The sequence below is a fragment of the Pseudophryne corroboree genome, chromosome 3 (genome assembly GCF_028390025.1).
Source record: "Pseudophryne corroboree isolate aPseCor3 chromosome 3, aPseCor3.hap2, whole genome shotgun sequence".
Classification (NCBI taxonomy): Eukaryota; Metazoa; Chordata; class Amphibia; order Anura; family Myobatrachidae; genus Pseudophryne; species Pseudophryne corroboree.
Window position 1 is genome coordinate 543,988,717 of NC_086446.1, and position 18,680 is coordinate 544,007,396.

The 18,680-nt window shown below is 47.9% G+C and overlaps 1 protein-coding gene across 2 annotated transcripts in view; it reads left to right on the forward strand.

Annotated features, from left to right (window-relative positions):
• ASPSCR1 (ASPSCR1 tether for SLC2A4, UBX domain containing) overlaps positions 1 to 18,680 on the forward strand; it is a 212,980-nt gene that overhangs the window by 588 nt on the left and 193,712 nt on the right. For both annotated transcript variants that reach the window (XR_010243940.1, XM_063961227.1), the window contains exon 2: positions 383 to 438. Coding sequence is in view for 1 of the 2 variants with exons in the window: in XM_063961227.1 (XP_063817297.1) it covers positions 383 to 438 (56 nt within the window). In the remaining variant the exon portion in view is untranslated. The remainder of the gene's footprint in view (positions 1 to 382; positions 439 to 18,680) is intronic.

Here is an 18,680-nt window from a genome sequence, read left to right on the forward strand (position 1 = left end):
CTGCCTAGGCATGCAGGGACTTGTAGTTAGCCAATAGAGATTTCCCTGTGTTGAATATCGGCTGAGGGGAAGGGGTCACTAGGTACCTGTATGTCATAGCAGTTAGTAGTATATCCATATGGTTCTGTATCGTGTTGGCAAATATCTGTTATACAAACTGAAATGTAGTTAATCATCCAATAAATTGTTCTAATAATAATGAATCACTCTGTCAGTAGAATTGTTACATTTTTGGAAAGTAAATATCCGTATGATTAATACGTATTCATCCCCTTGTCTGCTACAAAAATAATAATAATAATAATAATAATAATAATAATTACTGGGATTAGATGATTTGTCAGCCCACCATTTTTCATTGTCATGTAATGTGTATTTTCAGGTGCTGGAAGAGGTATGCAAGAAACAGAATTTCAATCCTAGAGAATATAACCTAAAGTGAGTATAATAAACCGATATCCCAGTAACATGACCTGCAGTTTGTATCCACTTCCCACCATCTTTTATGTGTTTCTACCCATGCTGATTACATAGTCGCCTTGCAGTGGCTGCACATTGTTTACACCTATACCTGCACATTGTGTACACCTGTCACATTGTTTGCATCTGTCACGTTGCTGTGCCTGCACGTTGTTTGCATCTGTCACATTGTTTGCATCTGTCACGTTGCTGTGCCTGCACGTTGTTTGCTTCTGTCCCGTTGCTGTGCCTTCACGTTGTTTGCATCTCTCGTTTTTGCATCTGTCACGTTGTTTGCATCTCTCGTTTTTGCATCTGTCACGTTGTTTGCATCTCTCGTTTTTGCATCTGTCACGTTGTTTGCATCTGTCACGTTGCTGTGCCTGCACGTTGTTTGCATCTGTCACGTTGCTGTGCCTGCACGTTGTTTGCATCTGCCTTACACAGCATTATAACTGTGGTTTACATCCTTCACATCTTTACATCACTACCTGCAGATCTTTGCCATATCACTGTCTGCACCTTGTAAATCTTTGACGGTCAGATCTCTGTATATGGGCTTTGTTTAAATCTGCCATTCTTCATTCTGTACCTGTGTTTTGTTTACATCAGCCTGTTGTATCTCTGTACCCGTGTGTTACTTCCACATGTATGTCACACCTGTGTCCTGGTTGTTTACACCTAAAAGAATGTGGTAATATTTGAACGAGAGGCGATCATGAGACCGCCTGTCAGGATCCCTGCGGTCACAATTCCGATGCTGGAATCCCGGCTCCACAGGCTGTTCTCCCTCTATGGGTGTCTATGACACCCATAGAGGGAGAATATAACCTATGGCGAGCGCAGCGCAAGAGGCTTTCTAGCGCACGCCCAGCTGCCGGCATACTGGTGGCCGGCATCCTGCTGTCGGGATCATGACAGCCAGGATCCCGGCCATCGGTAAACCAGATGTATTCCATTTAAAGCAAGCATATTAAAAAGCAGCATCCTATGTATAGTATCAAATTACAATAATAAATGAATCCAGCTGCAGCAGCTGTCCCAGAGCTGCCACTTCAGCTTATACAAAGCAAACAAGACATTTGTGGTGCTAAACAGGTGGAATCTGTTCACCCAAATAATACTTTTTTTTTTGCATTTAGGGTAACTAGAAACCAGTAAATATTAATATTGATTAAACGGTTTCTAAAAACAAATATTAAAACATAAGCATGGTTGCATAGCATGTATAATCAGATTAGCCATGTTGCAAAGTAGATAACAAACCGAGCTTACAACCTATATATTTTTCTCTAACGTCCTAGTGGATGCTGGGGACTCCGTAAGGACCATGGGGAATAGCGGCTCCGCAGGAGACTGGGCACAGCTAAGAAAGAATTAGGACTACCTGGTGTGCACTGGCTCCTCCCACTATGACCCTCCTCCAGACTTCAGTTAGAATCCTGTGCCCGGCCGAGCTGGATGCACACTAGGGGCTCTCCTGAGCTCCTAGAAAGAAAGTATATGTTAGGTTTTTTATTTTACAGTGAGATCTGCTGGCAACAGACTCACTGCAGCGAGGGACTAAGGGGAGAAGAAGCGAACCTACCTAACTGGTGGTAGCTTGGGCTTCTTAGGCTACTGGACACCATTAGCTCCAGAGGGATCGACCGCATGGAACCGGCCATTGGTGTTCGGTCCCGGAGCCGCGCCGCCGGCCCCCTTACAGAGCCAGAAGCAAGAAGAAATCCGGAAAATCGGCGGCAGAAGACATCAGTCTTCACCAAGGTAGCGCACAGCACTGCAGCTGTGCGCCATTGCTCCTCATACACACTCCGGTCACTGAGGGTGCAGGGCGCTGGGGGGGGGCGCCCTGAGAAGCAATAAATACACCTTGGCTGGCAAATATATCACAATATATAGCCCCAGAGGCTATATGTGTGATAAATACCCCTGCCAGAATCCATAAAAAAGCGGGAGAAAAGTCCGCGAAAAAGGGGCGGAGCTATCTCCCTCAGCACAATGGCGCCATTTTCTCTTCACAGTGCAACTGGAAGACAGCTCCCCAGGCTCTCCCCTGTAGTTTTCAGGCTCAAAGGGTTAAAAAGAGAGGGGGGGCACTAAATTTAGGTGCAATATTGTTTATACAAGCAGCTATTGGGGGAAAAATCACTCAGTTATAGTGTTAATCCCTGCATTATATAGCGCTCTGGTGTGTGCTGGCATACTCTCTCTCTGTCTCCCCAAAGGACTTTGTGGGGTCCTGTCCTCAGTCAGAGCATTCCCTGTGTGTGTGCTGTGTGTCGGTACGGCTGTGTCGACATGTGGGATGAGGAAGGTTACGTGGAGGTGGAGCAGAGGCCGATAAATGGGATGTCGTCCCCTGTGGGGCCGACACCAGAATGGATGGATAGGTGGAAGGTATTAAACGACAATGTCAACTCCTTACAAGGCTGGATGATGTAAAACAGCTGTGGGACAGCCGGCTTCTCAGCCCGCGCCTGCCCAGGCGTCTCAAAGGCCATCAGGGGCTCAAGAAAGCGCCCGTTACCTCAGATGGCAGACACAGATGTCGACACGGAGTCTGACTCCAGTGTCGACGAGATTGAGACATATACACAATCCACTAGGAACATCCGTTACATGATCTCGGCAATAAAAAATGTGTTACGCATTTCTGACATGAACCCAAGTACCACATAAAAGGGGTTTTATTTTTGGGGAGAAAAAGCAGCCAGTGTTTTGTTCCCCCATCAGATGAATGAATGAAGTGTGTAAAGTAGCGTGGGTTCCCCCAATAAGAAACTGGTAATTTCTAAAAAGTTACTGATGGCGTACCCTTTCCCGCCAGAGGATAGGTCACGTTGGGAGATATCCCTTAGGGTGGATAAGGCGCTCAACGTTTGTCAAAAAAGGTGGCACTGCCGTCTTAGGATACGGCCACCTTGAAGAAGCCTGCTGATAAAAAGCAGGAGACTATCCTGAAGTCTGTATATACACACTCAGGTTATATACTGAGACCTGCAATCGCCTCAGCATAAATAGTGCTGCTGCAGCGTGGTCTGATACCCTGTCAGATAATATTAATACTCTAAGACAGGAAAAATAGTTTGCTAACATAGAGCATATTAAAGACGTCGTCTTACATATAAAGGATGCACAGAGGGATATTTGCCGGCTGGCATCCAGAATTAATGCAATGTCCATTCTGCCAGGAGGGTATTAGAAACCCGGCAGTGGACAGGTGATGCTGCCTAAAAAAGGCACATGGAGATTCTGCCTTATAAGGGTGAGGAATTGTTGGGGATGGTCTCTGGGACCTCGTATCCACAGCAACAGCTGGGAAGAAAAAATGTTTTACCTCAGGTTTCCTCACAGCCTAAGAAAGCACCGTATTTTCAGGTACAGTCCTTTCGGCTTCAGAAAAGCAAGCGGGTCAAAGGCGCTTCCTTTCTGCACAAGAGACAAGGGAAGAAGGAAAAAGCTGCACCAGCAGCAAGTTCCCAGGATCAAAAATCTTCCCCCGCTTCCTCTGAGTCCACCGCTTGACGTTGGGGCTCCACAGGTGGAGACAGGTGCGGTAGGGGCGCGTCTCGGGAACTTCAGGGACCAGTGGGTTTGCCCACAGGTGGATCCCTAGGTTCTGCAAATAGTATCACAGGGATACAGGCTGGAGTTCGAGGCGACTCCCCCTCGCCGTTACCTCACCTCAGCCTTGCCTACTGCCCTCGGAGAAAGGTAGTACTGGCGGCAATTCACAAGCTGCACTTCCAGCAGGTGAAATCTAGGTACCCCTCCTTCAACAAGGCCGGGGTTACTATTCCAAAATGTTGTGGTACCGAAACCAGACGGTTCGGTGAGACCCATTCTAAAATTGAAAGCCTTGAACACTTGTATGCGAAGGTTCAAGTTCGAAATGGAATCGCTCAGGGCGATTATTGCAAGCCTGGATGGTATCACTGGACATCAAGGATGCTTACCAGCATGTCCCTATTTACCCTTTTCACCAGGAGTACCTCAAAATTGTGGTACAGGATTGTCATTACCAATTCCAGACGTTGCCGTTGGTCTGCCCCCGGCACCGAGCTATTACCAAGTTAATGGCCGAAATAATTATCCCGTACTTGGACGATCTCCTTTATAAAGGCGAGGTACAGGGAGCAGTTGTTGGGCGGAGTAGCACTATCTCGGGAAGTGCTACAACAGCACGGCTGAATTCTGAATATTCCAAAGTCGCAGCTGGTTCCTACGACACGTCTACTGTTCCTGAGTATGGTTCTGGACACAGAACAGGATAAAAAGGGTTTCTCCCGGAGGAGAAGTCCAAGGAGTTGTCGTCTCTAGACAGAGACCTCCTAATACGTATACAGGTGTCGGTGCATCAATGCACGCGAGCCCTGGGAAGGATGGTAGCTTCTTACGAAGAAATTCCATTCGCCAGGTCCCATTCAAGGATTTTCTAGTGGGATCTGTTGGACATGTGGTCCGGGTCGCATCTTCAGATGCATCGACGGATAACCCTGTCTCCAAGGGCCAGGGTGTCGTTGTTGTGGTGGCTGCAGAGTGCTCATCTTCAAGGGGGCCGCAGATTCGGCATACAGGACTGGGTCCTGGTGACCACGGATGCCAGCCTTCGAGGCTGGGGGGCAGTCACACAGGGAAGGAACTTCCAAGGCTATGGAAAGGTCAGGAGACTTCCCTACACATAAATATTCTGGAACTAAGGGCCATTTACAATGCCCTAGGTCAGGCTAGACCCCTGCATCAACACCGGCCGGTGCTGATCCAGTCAGACAACATCACGGCGGTCGCTCATGTACACGACAGGGCGGCACAAGAAGCAGGATGGCGATGGCCAATAGCCACAAGGATTCTCCGATGGGCGGAAAATCATGTGTTAGCACTGTCAGCAGTGTTCATTCCCGGAGTGGACAACTGGGAAGCAGACTTTCTCAGAAGACAGACCTCCACCCGGGAGAGTGGGGACTTCATCCAGAAGTCTTCCAAATGATTGTACACCGTTGGGAAAGGCCACAGGTGGACATGATGGCGTCCCGCCTCAACTAAAAGTTACAAAGATATTGCGCCAGGTCAAGGACCCTCAGGCGATAGCTGTGGACGCTCTGGTAACACCGTGGGTGTACCAGTCGGTGTATGTGTTCCCTTCTCTGCCTCTCTTACCCAGGGTAATGAGAATAATAAGAAGGAGAGGAGTAAGAACTATACTCATTGTTCCGGGTTGGCCAAGAAGAGCTTGGTAACCAGAACTCCAAGAAATGATCTCAGAGGACCTATGGCCTCTGCCGCTCAGACAGGACCTGCTGCAGCAGGGGGCCTGTCTGTTTCAAGACGTACCGCGGCTGCGTTGACGGCATGGCAGTTGAACGCCGGATCCTGAAGGAAAAGGGAATTCCAGGAGGAAGTTATCCCTACGCTATTTAAAGCTAGGAAAGAAGTGAACGCTAACCATTATCACCGCATATGGCGGAAATATGTTGCGTACTGTGAGGCCAGGAAGGCCCCAAAGGAGAAATTTCAGCTAGGTCAATTTCTGCACTTCCTACAGTCAGAGGGGACTATGGGCCTACAATTGGGTTCCATTAAGGTCCAGTTTTCGGCTCTATCGATTTTCTTCCAAAATGGAACTGGCTTCACTGCCTGAAGTTCAGACATTTGTCAAGGGAGTGCTGCATATTCAACCTCCTTTTGTGCCTCCAGTGGCACCGTGGGACCTCAACGTGGTGTTGGGTTTCCTAAAGTCACATTGGTTTGAGCCACTCAAAACCGTGGATTTAAAATATCTCACGTGGAAAGTGGTCATGCTTTTGGCCTTGGCTTCGGCAAGGCGGGTGGCAGAATTGGCGGCTTTGTCATGCAAAAGCCCCTATTTGATTTTCCATATGGATAGGGCAGAATTGAGGACTAGTCCCCAGTTTCTTCCTAAGGTGGTATCAGCTTTTTACTTGAACCAACCTATCGTGGTGCCTGCGGCTACTAGGGACTTGGAGGACTCCAAGTTACTGGACGTAGTCAGGGCCTTGAAAATTTATGTTTCCAGGACGGCTGGAGTCAGGAAGACTGACTCGCTATTTTTCCTGTATGCACCAAACAAGATGGGTGCTCCTGCTTCAAAGCAGACTATTGCTCGCTGGATTTGTAGCACAATTCAGCTTGCGCATTCTGTGGCTGGCCTGCCGCAGCCTAAATCTGTAAAAGCCCTTTCCACGAGGAAAGTGGGCTCTTCTTGGGCGGCTGCCCGAGGGGTCTCGGCTTTACAACTTTGCTGAGCTGCTACTTGGTCAGGGGCAAACACGTTTGCAAAATTCTACAAATTTGATACCCTGGCTGAGGAGGACCTTGAGCTCTCTTATTCGGTGCTGCAGAGTCATCCGCACTCTCCCGCCCGTTTGGGAGCTTTGGTATAATCCCCATGGTCCTTACGGAGTCCCCAGCATCCACTAGGACGTTAGAGAAAATAAGATTTTACTCACCGGTAAATCTATTTCTCGTAGTCCGTAGTGGATGCTGGGCGCCCGTCCCAAGTGCGGACTGTCTGCAATACTTGTATATAGTTATTGTTAACTAAAAGGGTTATGGTTGAGCCATCTGTTGAGAGGCTCTGTTATGTTCATACTGTTAACTGGGTATAATATCACGAGTTATACGGTGTGATTGGTGTGGCTGGTATGAGTCTTACCCGGGATTCAAAATCCTTTCCTTATTGTGTCAGCTCTTCCGGGCACAGTATCCTTACTGAAGTCTGGCGGAGGGTCATAGTGGGAGGAGCCAGTGCACACCAGGTAGTCCTAATTCTTTCTTAGCTGTGCCCAGTCTCCTGCGGAGCCGCTATTCCCCACCATGGTCCTTACGGAGTCCCCAGCATCCACTACGGACTACGAGAAATAGATTTACCGGTGAGTAAAATCTTATTATTAAAAACACCCTGACATGCCGCAAAATACTAAATTATTATATTTATAATAATTGTGGCAATATATTGTAACAATAACTAGTAATAGTAGCAGGGGCGTATCAAGAGAAGAGGAGGCCCATATGCAGCTTCTGTCCAGGTGGGCCCTCTCCTCTCTAGCAGGCAGCAGTGTAGTAGTAGACTAGGAGCTCAGACTCTAATGCGCATTTGCAGATCTCCAGGAAAATGGCGCAGCAGCCATTTTCTGGTTGAGTTCTCTACTGCGCATGCAAAAAACACAATGGCTGCAGTACCACTTTCCTGGGGAATTACGGTGAGTACTTAAGAAATGGGTGTGCATGTGGGCCCATGTGCACCGCCTTATAGATACCTGCATTATAGCACCCATTACAGATACGCCATTGAATGGTAGATAACTAGTTTCAAACATATTCTACATGAATAGAAAAAAATGTGTGTGCACTGCAGTCTTTGGTGCAACGCTGACCAAACATGGAATCTTGAGTAATTTCTGGGGAGAGTCATCAACTCTCGGAGAGAGAAAGTATCAACCAATCAGCTTCTACAGATGTATCCCCATTCATCATTGCTGCAGTTGCACCAAACAGCTCCTCTTGACACAACAAGTTTTGTGAGAACCTTTTAGCGCCAGTCGTCATTTTTGCTGAAAATGCATCTTCGTTGAAATTTGATGCGACTAGGAAGCATGTGGAGACTGTGTTGATTAATTTGATATGCAATACTTGTATATCTGTGTGCGACCGGGTCTCTCAATCTGTATACGAGTTGCTACAATGTAGTGGCCACAGCTTTTTTTTTTTATCAAATACAAGTTTAGTGGCAAAAAAGATGCCTGACAATAACAAAGTAGCATGGGACTCACGCCAGTCATCTCGTGTTATATGGTGTATTGAGGCAAGATATGAGGACACATCTGTAACTGTCATTTTTCCAGCACAGCCTGTAAAATGACAGAAGTTGATTGGTTTGTAGCTTTGTTTCTCTTCAAGATTTGAAAAAATATCCCTATATATATATATATATATATATGTGTGGGGGGGGAAAGGAATCAATTATTCGTGAAATCCTGTTTTCGCTGTAAAAACTGGGCCTTTATCACAACTCTCAAAAAGCCGCAATTCAGTTGTTTGCGAAAAATTATCTGCGACAAGTCTCCATAGGGTTAACGGAAATTTCACTTCACCACCTCTGAACAGGTGAAAAGTTGGGAAAATCCCTATTTTAAGTTAAACATTTTAGATTCAGAACCTCTGGGACACACCCCTACAAGACTACCGTATATACTCGAGTATAAGTCGACCCGAATATAAGCCGAGGCACCTAATTTTACCACAAAAACCTGGGAAAACTTATTGACTCGAGTATAAGCCTAGGGTGGGAAATGCAGCTCTACCCGAACACAGACCACATAGTGCCAGATATGCCCCACAGTGCCAGATATGCCCCACAGTGCCAGATATGCCCCACAGTGCCAGATATGCCCCACAGTGCCAGATGTGCCAGATATGTCCCACAGTTCCAGATGTGCCAGATATGTCCCACAGTTCCAGATGTGCCAGATGTGTCCCACAGTTCCAGATGTGCCAGATGTGTCCCACAGTTCCAGATGTGCCAGATGTGTCCCACAGTTCCAGATGTGCCAGATGTGTCCCACAGTTCCAGATGTGCCAGATGTGTCCCACAGTTCCAGATGTGCCAGATGTGTCCCACAGTGCCAGATGTGCCCCACAGTGCCAGATGTGCCCCACAGTGCCAGATGTGCCCCACAGTGCCAGATGTGCCAGATATGCCCCACAGTGCCAGGTGTGCCCCACAGTGCCAGGTGTGCCAGATATGCCCCACAGTGCCAGACGTGCCAGATATGCCCCACAGTGCTAGATACTTACCCTCCGTCGCTCCCGCGCTGTCTTCTGAAGGAGGGACACGGAGAGCACAGCGCGTGGCTCTCCTGTGTCCCTCCTGCGTCTCCGGCGGCAGCGGCGTGTGTTGAAGTGCCGGTTCGTGCACTTCCTTTAACACACACACACGCCGCTGCCGCCGGAGATGCAGGAGGGACACAGGAGAGCCGCGCGCTGTGCTCTCCGTGTCCCTCCTAACGCTGACTCGAGTATAAGCCGAGGTGGCTATTTCAGCACAAAAAAAAGTGCTGAAAAAGTCGGCTTATACTCGAGTATATACAGTAATTAATCAGTAAGAAGTTTTTCATTATTTTTAATTGGCCAGTAATACATTGTCATTTTTGTGGTGAAAAAATGCAGAATGATGGAAATTGAGGTAAAAAGTATGTTACAAGGTATATTGGGATGCTTTATGATTGGGACAAGTGTTTTTAGGCTTGGAAGTAATCATTTTTTGGGGAAGTTTTTTTCTCTGACGTCCTAGTGGATGCTGGGAACTCCGTAAGGACCATGGGGAATAGCGGCTCCGCAGGAGACTGGGCACAAAAGTAAAGCTTTAGGACTACCTGGTGTGCACTGGCTCCTCCCCCTATGACCCTCCTCCAAGCCTCAGTTAGATTTTTGTGCCCGGCCGAGAAGGGTGCACACTAGGGGCTCTCCTGAGCTTCTTAGTGAAAGTTTAGTTTTAGGTTTTTTATTTTCAGTGAGACCTGCTGGCAACAGGCTCACTGCATCGAGGGACTAAGGGGAGAAGAAGCGAACTCACCTGCGTGCAGAGTGGATTGGGCTTCTTAGGCTACTGGACACCATTAGCTCCAGAGGGACCGAACACAGGCCCAGCCTCGGAGCTCGGTCCCAGAGCCGCGCCGCCGGCCCCCTTACAGAGCCAGAAGCAAGAAGAGGTCCGGAAAAATCGGCGGCAGAAGACATCCTGTCTTCACCAAGGTAGCGCACAGCACTGCAGCTGTGCGCCATTGCTCCTCGGCACACTTCGGTCACTGAGGGTGCAGGGCGCTAGGGGGGGGGGCGCCCTGAGCAGCAATAAAAACACCTTGGCTGGCGAAAATACATCACATATAGCCCCCAGGGCTATATGGATGAATTTTAACCCCTGCCAGATTCCACAGAAAAACGGGAGAAAAGGCAGCCGAGAAAGGGGCGGAGCCTATCTCCTCAGCACACTGGCGCCATTTTCTCTCACAGCTCCGTTGGAGGGAAGCTCCCTGGTTCTCCCCTGCAGTTACTACACTACAGAAAGGGGTTAAAAAAGAGAGGGGGGCACTAATTAGGCGCAGTATAACAATACAGCAGCTATAAGGGGAAAAACACTTATATAAGGTTATCCCTGTATATATATGTGTGTATGTATGTATATATATATATATATATATATATATTTCTCTGACGTCCTAGTGGATGCTGGGGACTCCGTCAGGACCATGGGGATATAGCGGCTCCGCAGGAGACAGGGCACAATAATAAAAGCTTTAGGATCAGGTGGTGTGCACTGGCTCCTCCCCCTATGACCCTCCTCCAAGCCTCAGTTAGATTTTTGTGCCCGACGAGAAGGGTGCAATCTAGGTGGCTCTCCTGAGCTGCTTAGAATAAAAGTTTAACAGGGCGGCACAAGAAGCAGGAGGGAAATGGCAGAAACTGCAAGGATTCTTCGCTGGGCGAAAAATCATGTGATAACACTCTCAGCAGTGTTCATTCCGGGAGTGGAAAACTGGGAAGCAGACTTCCTCAGCAGGCATGACCTCCACCCGGGAGAGTGGGGACTTCATCGGGAAGTCTTCCACATGATTGTAAACCGTTGTGAAAAACCAAAGGTGGACATGATGGCGTCCCGCCTGAACAAAAAAACTAGATATTGCGCCAGGTCAAGGGACCCTCAGGCAATAGCGGTGGACGCTCTGGTAACACTGTGGATGTACCAGTCAGAGTATGTGTTCCCTCCTATGCCTCTCATACAAAAAGTACTGAGAATCATAAGAGGGAGATGAGTAAGAATGATACTCGTGGTTCCGGATTGGCCAAGAAGGACTTGGTACCCGAAACTTCAAGAGATGTTCACGGAAGACCCGTGGCCTCTACCTTTAAGAAAGGACCTGCTCCAGCAGGGGCCTTGTCTGTTCCAAGACTTACCGCGGCCGCGTTTGACGGCATGGCGGTTGAACGCCGGATCCTGAAAGGGCATTCCAGATGAAGTCATCCCTACCCTGGTCGAAGACAGGAAGGATGTAACCGCAAAACATTGTCACCGCATTTGGCGAAGATATGTTGCGTGGTGTGAGGCCAAGAAGGCCCCTACAGAGGAATTCCAACTTGGTCGTTTCCTACATTTCCTGAAAACAGGACTGTCTATGGGCCTAAAATTAGGGTCCATTAAGGTTCAAATTTCGGCCCTGTCGAATTTCTTCCAGAAAGAACTGGCTTTAGTGCCTGACGTTCAGATGTTTGTAAAAGGGGTACTGCATATACAGCCTCCTTTTGTGCCCCAGTGGCACCTTGGGATCTCAATGTTGTTTTGAGTTTCCTAAAGTCACATTGGTTTGAACCACTCACCACTGTGGACTTAAAATATCTCACATGGAAGGTGACGATGCTATTAGCCCTGGCTTCAGCCAGGCGTGTGTCAGAATTGGCGGCTTTATCATATATAAAGCCCTTACTTAATTTTTCATTCTGACAGGGCAGAATTGAGGACTCGTCCTCAATTTCTCCTTAAGGTGTTTTCTGTTTTTCACATGAACCAACCTATTGTGGTACCTGCGGGTACTAGGGACTTGGAGGACTCCAAGTTACTTGACGTTGTCAGGGCCCTGAAAAATATGTTTCCAGGAAGGCTGGAGTCAGAAAATCTGACTCGCTGTTTAGCCTGTATGCACCCAACAAGATGGGTGCTCCTGCTTCTAAGCAGACGATTGCTCGCTGGATTTGTAATACAATTCAGTTTACACATTCTGTGGCAGGCCTGCCACAGCCAAAATCGGTAAAAGCCCATTCCAAAAGGAAGGGGGCTCATCTTGGGCGACTGCCCGAGGGGTTTCGGCTTTACAACTTTGCCGAGCAGTTACTTGGTCAGGGGCAAACACGTTTGGTAAATTCTACAAATTTGATACCCTGGCTGAGGAGGACATGGAGTTCTCTCATTCGGTGCTGCAGGGTCATCCGCACTCTCCCGCCCGTTTGGGAGCTTTGGTATAATCCCCATGGTCCTGACGGAGTCCCCAGCATCCACTAGGACGTCAGAGAAAATAAGATTTTACTTACCGATAAATCTATTTCTCGTAGTCCGTAGTGGATGCTGGGCGCCCATCCCAAGTGCGGATTGTCTGCAATACTTGTACATAGTTATTGTTACAAAAATCGGGTTATTCTTGCTGTGAGACATCTTTTCAGAGGCTCCTTCGTTGTTATCATACTGTTAACTGGGTTCAGATCACAGGTTGTACGGTGTGATTGGTGTGGCTGGTATGAGTCTTACCCGGGATTCAAAATCCTTCCTTATTGTGTACGCTCGTCCGGGCACAGTATCCTAACTGAGGCTTGGAGGAGGGTCATAGGGGGAGGAGCCAGTGCACACCACCTGATCCTAAAGCTTTTATTATTGTGCCCTGTCTCCTGCGGAGCCGCTATATCCCCATGGTCATGACGGAGTCCCCAGCATCCACTACGGACTACGAGAAATAGATTTATCGGTAAGTAAAATCTTATATATATATATATATATATATATATATATATATATATATATATATATATATATATATATATATATATATATATATATATATATATATATATATATATATATATCGCGCTCTGGTGTGTGCTGGCATACTCTCCCTCTGTCTCCCCAAAGGGCTAGTGGGGTCCTGTCCTCTATCAGAGCATTCCCTGTGTGTGTGCTGGGTGTCGGTACGTTGTGTCGACATGTATGAGGAGGTAAATGAGGTGGAGGCGGAGCAATTGCCTGTAACAGAGATGTCACCCCCTAGGGAGTCGACACCTGAGTGGATGAGCTTATGGAAGGAATTACGTGACAGTGTCAGCTCTTTACAAAAGATTGATGACATGAGACAGCCGGCGACTCAGCCTGTGCCTGTCCAGGTGTCTCAAAAGCCATCTGGGGCTCTAAAACGCCCGTTACCGCAGATGGCAGATACAGACGCCGACACGGATACTGACTCCAGTGTCGACGATTAAGAGACGAATGTGACTTCCAGTAGGGCCACACGTTACATGATTGAGGCTATGGAAAATGTTTTTACACATTTCTGATAATACCAGTACCACTAAAAAGGGTATTATGTTGGGTGAGAAAAAACTGCCTGTAGTTTTTCCTGCATCTGAGGAATTAAATGAAGTGTGTGATGATGCGTGGGTTTCCCCCAATATAAAAACTGTTAATTCCTAAAAAGTTATTAGCATCATACCCCTTCCCGCCAGAGGATAGGGCACGTTGGGAAACACCCCTTAGGGTGAATAAAGCGCTCACACGCTTGTCTAAACAGGTGGCACTACCGTCCCCGGATACGGCCGCCCTTGAGGAACCTGCTGACAGAAAGCAGTAAAATATCCTAAAATGTATATACACTCACACGGGTGTGATACTGCGACCAGCAATCGCCTCAGCCTGGATGTGCAGTGCTGGGGTGGCTTGGTCGGATTCCCTGACTGACAATATTGATACCCTAGATAGGGACAGTATATTACTAACTATAGAGCATTTTAAAGGATGCATTTCTATATATGCGTGATGCACAGAGGGATATTTGCCGACTGGCATCAAGAGTAAGTGCGCTGTCCATTTCTGCCAGAAGAGGGTTATGGACAAGACAGTGGTCAGGTGATGCTGATTCCAAAAGGCATATGGAAGTATCGCCTTATAAAAGGGAGGAGTTATTTGGGGTAGGTCTAACAGACCTGGTGGCCACGGCAACGGCTGGAAAATCCACATTTTTACCCCAGGTAGCTTCTCAACCTAAGAAGACGCCATATTATCAGGCGCAGTCCTTTCGGCCCCATAAGGGCAAGCGGGCAAAAGGCGCCTCATTTCTGCCCCGTGGCAGAGGGAGAGGAAAAAGGCTGCAGCAAACAGCCAATTCCCAGGAATAAAAGCCCTCTCCCGCCTCCGCAAAGTCCTCAGCATGACGCTGGGGCTTTACAAGCGGTCTCAGGCACGGTGGGGGCCCGTCTCAAGAAATTCGAGACGTCTCCCCCTCGCCGTTTCATAGAGTCTGCTTTACCGACGTCTCCCTCAGACAGGGAGACAGTATTGCAAGCCATTCACAGGCTGTATTCCCAGCAGGTGATAATCAAGGTACCCCTCCTGCAACAGGGAAAGGGGTACTATTCCACACTATTGTGGTACTGAAGCCGGACGGCTCGGTGAGACCAATTTTAAATCTAAAATCCTTGAACACTTACATACAAAGGTTCAAATTCAAGATGGAGTCACTCAGAGCAGTGATTGCAAACCTGGAAGAAGGGGACTATATGGTCTCTCTGGACATCAAAGATGCTTACCTACATGTCCCAATTTACCCTTCTCACCAAGGGTACCTCAGGTTTGTGGTACAGAACTGTCACTATCCGTTTCAGACGCTGCCGTTTGGATTGTCCACGGCACCCCGGGTCTTTACCAAGGTAATGGCCGAAATGATGATACTCCTTCGAAAGAAGGGAGTTTTAGTTATCCCTTACTTGGACGATCTCCTGATAAGGGCAAGATCCAGGGAACAGTTGGAAGTCGGGGTAGCACTATCTCAGATAGTGCTGCGGCAGCACGGTTGGATTCTCAATATTCCAAAATCGTAGCTGATCCCGACGACACGTCTTCTATTCCTAGGGATGATCCTGGACACAGTCCAGAAAAAGGTGTTTTCTCCCGGAGGAGAGAGCCAGGGAGTTATCCGAACTAGTCAGAAACCTCCTAAAACCAGGCCAAGTGTCAGTGCATCAGTGCACAAGGGTCCTGGGAAAAATGGTGGCTTCCTACGAAGCAATTCCATTCGGCAGATTCCACGCAAGAACTTTCCAGTGGGACCTGCTGGACAAATGGTCCGGATCGCATCTTCAGATGCATCAGCGGATAACCCTGTCACCAAAGACAAGGGTGTCTCTCCTGTGTTGGTTGCAGAGTGCTCATCTTCTAGAGGGCCGCAGATTCGGCATTCAGGACTGGGTCCTGGTGACCACGGATGCCAGCCTGCGAGGCTGGGGAGCAGTCACACAGGGAAGAAATTTCATGGGCTTGTGGTCAAGCCTGGAGACATCACTTCACATAAATATTTTGGAGCTAAGGGCCATTTACAATGCCCTAAGCCAAGCAAGACCTCTGCTTCAAGGTCAGCCGGTGCTGATCCAGTCGGACAACATCACGGCAGTCGCCCACGTAAACAGACAGGGCGGCACAAGAAGCAGGAGGGCAATGGCAGAAGCTGCAAGGATTTTTCGCTGGGCGGAAAATCATGTGATAGCACTGTCAGCAGTGTTCATTCCGGGAGTGGACAACTGGGAAGCAGACTTCCTCAGCAGGCACGACCTCCACCCGGGAGAGTGGGGACTTCACCCAGAAGTCTTCCACATGATTGTAAACCATTGGAAAAAACCAAAGGTGGACATGATGGCGTCCCGCCTAAACAAAAAATTGGACAGGTATTGCGCCAGGTCAAGGGACCCTCAGGCAATAGCTGTGGACGCTCTGGTAACACCGTGGGTGTACCAGTCAGTGTATGTGTTCCCTCCTCTTCCTCTCATACCAAAAGTACTGAGAATTATAAGACGGAGGGGATTAAGAACTATACTCGTGGCTCCGGATTGGCCAAGAAGGACTTGGTACCCGGAACTTCAAGAGATGCTCACGGAGGACCCGTGGCCTCTACCTCTAAGAAGGGACCTGCTCCAGCAAGGACCCTGTCTATTCCAAGACTTACCGCGGCTGCGTTTGACGGCAGGGCGGTTGAACGCCGGATCCTGAAGGAAAAAGGCATTCCGGATGAAGTCATCCCTACCCTGGTCAAGCCAGGAAGTATGTAACCGCAAAGCATTATCACCGCATTTGGCGAAAATATGTTGCATGGTGCGAGGCCAGTAAGGCCCCGATGGAGGAATTTCAACTAGGTCGATTCCTGCATTTCCTGTAAACAGGAGTGTCTATGGGCCTAAAATTGGGGTCCATTAAGGTTCGAATTTCGGCCCTGTCAATTTTCTTCCAGAAAGAACTAGCTTCACTACCTGAAGTTCAGACGTCTGTAAAAGGGGTACTGCATATACAGCCTCCTTTTGTGCCTCCAGTGGCACTTTGGGATCTCAATGTAGTTTTGGGGTTCCTAAAGTCACATTGGTTTGAACCACTTGAATCTGTGGAGTTAAAATATCTCACATGGAAAGTGGTCATGTTGTTGGCCCTGGCCTCGGCCAGGCACGTGTCAGAATTGGCAGGCTTTATCCTGTAAAAGCCCTTATCTGATCTTCCATTCAGACAGGGCGGAATTGAGGACTCGTCCTCATTTTCTCCCTAAGGTGGTTTCAGTGTTTCATCTGAACCAACCTATTGTGGTACCTGCGGCTACTAGTGACTTGGAGGACTCCAAGTTGTTGGACGTAGTCAGGGCCTTGAAAATATATGTTTCCAGGACGGCTGGAGTCAGGAAATCTGACTCGCTGTTTATCCTGTATGCACCCAACAAGCTGGGTGCTCCTGCTTCTAAGCAGACTATTGCTCGTTGGATTTGTAGTACAATTCAGCTTGCACATTCTGTGGCAGGCCTGCCACAGCCAAAATCTGTAAAAGCCCATTCCACAAGGAAGGTGGGCTCATCTTGGGCGGCTGCCCGAGGGGTCTCGGCGTTACAACTTTGCCGAGCAGCTACTTGGTCAGGGGCAAACACGTTTGCTAAATTCTACAAATTTGATACCCTGGCTGATGAGGACCTGGAGTTCTCTCATTCGGTGCTGCAGAGTCATCCGCACTCTCCCGCCCGTTTGGGAGCTTTGGTATAATCCCCATGGTCCTTACGGAGTTCCCAGCATCCACTAGGACGTCAGAGAAAATAAGAATTTACTTACCGATAATTCTATTTCTCGTAGTCCGTAGTGGATGCTGGGCGCCCATCCCAAGTGCGGATTGTCTGCAATACTTGTACATAGTTATTGTTACAAAAATCGGGTTATTATTGTTGAGCCATCTTTTCAGAGGCTCCTCTGTTATCATGCTGTTAACTGGGTTCAGATCACAGGTTGTACGGTGTGATTGGTGTGGCTGGTATGAGTCTTACCCGGGATTCAAAATCCTTCCTTATTGTGTACGCTCGTCCGGGCACAGTATCCTAACTGAGGCTTGGAGGAGGGTCATAGGGGTAGGAGCCAGTGCACACCAGGTAGTCCTAAAGCTTTACTTTTGTGCCCAGTCTCCTGCGGAGCCGCTATTCCCCATGGTCCTTACGGAGTTCCCAGCATCCACTACGGACTACGAGAAATAGAATTATCGGTAAGTAAATTCTTATTTTAAAGTGACTTAAAATGTCCCAAATATATACTTTAACTATAACCATTTTAATGTACACCTAATTTAAGTAGAGCATTTATTTTGCACAAAGATTCTTGCTTTATATCATTTTTATCACTTTTTTTAGAAAATGCATCTAACAGCCATTTGACACGATTTAAGTACCCCAAATACCTTTATTATAACCACTAATACACTTCTAAACTGTTATCATATACAGGTACACCACCGATTTTCCGGCAACCGATGATCCGGAACCTCTTTTAATCCGGACAATTTTGATTTGTCCGGATTAAAGGGGGTTAGGGACATCCTTTAATCCGGAACATTTTCTGCGCATGGGCGTAACACGCAATACGCGCAAGTGTCAGTGGGTACAGCTTCCACGGACACTGCAGGTGACACAGCAAGCATCAGTGGGGCTGTTATGGCGTCCAAGGTCACAGCAAGTACCGCACATGGGCGGAACACACAGCCTGAGCCTGATACCTGTTTTGCTTATAAACAGTTTTGCATACACTACTGTGTTTATTCATTAATTAATATTATACTGTAGCATATATTTTTACTATTTATTACTTTAGAAATGTTCTGAAGGTGCAAAATTAGTTTCCACCGTTAATCCGGCAAAATCGATAATCCGGCACGGCACTGGAACCGAGGATGCCGGAAAATCGGTGGTGTACCTGTATTAGTTTGACTTTTTGTGGGGTACTATCTTAAACGGAATCGATATGTTTTACCAGCAGAAGGGATGACGGCTGTCAGTATACCGACAGTGGCATCCCATCTGCCAGAATCCCGGCAGAGAGGCATCAAGTCCCCTTGCGGGCTCGCTGTGCACTCCACGCTTTGGGCCTGGTAGCTTGCTTTGCTC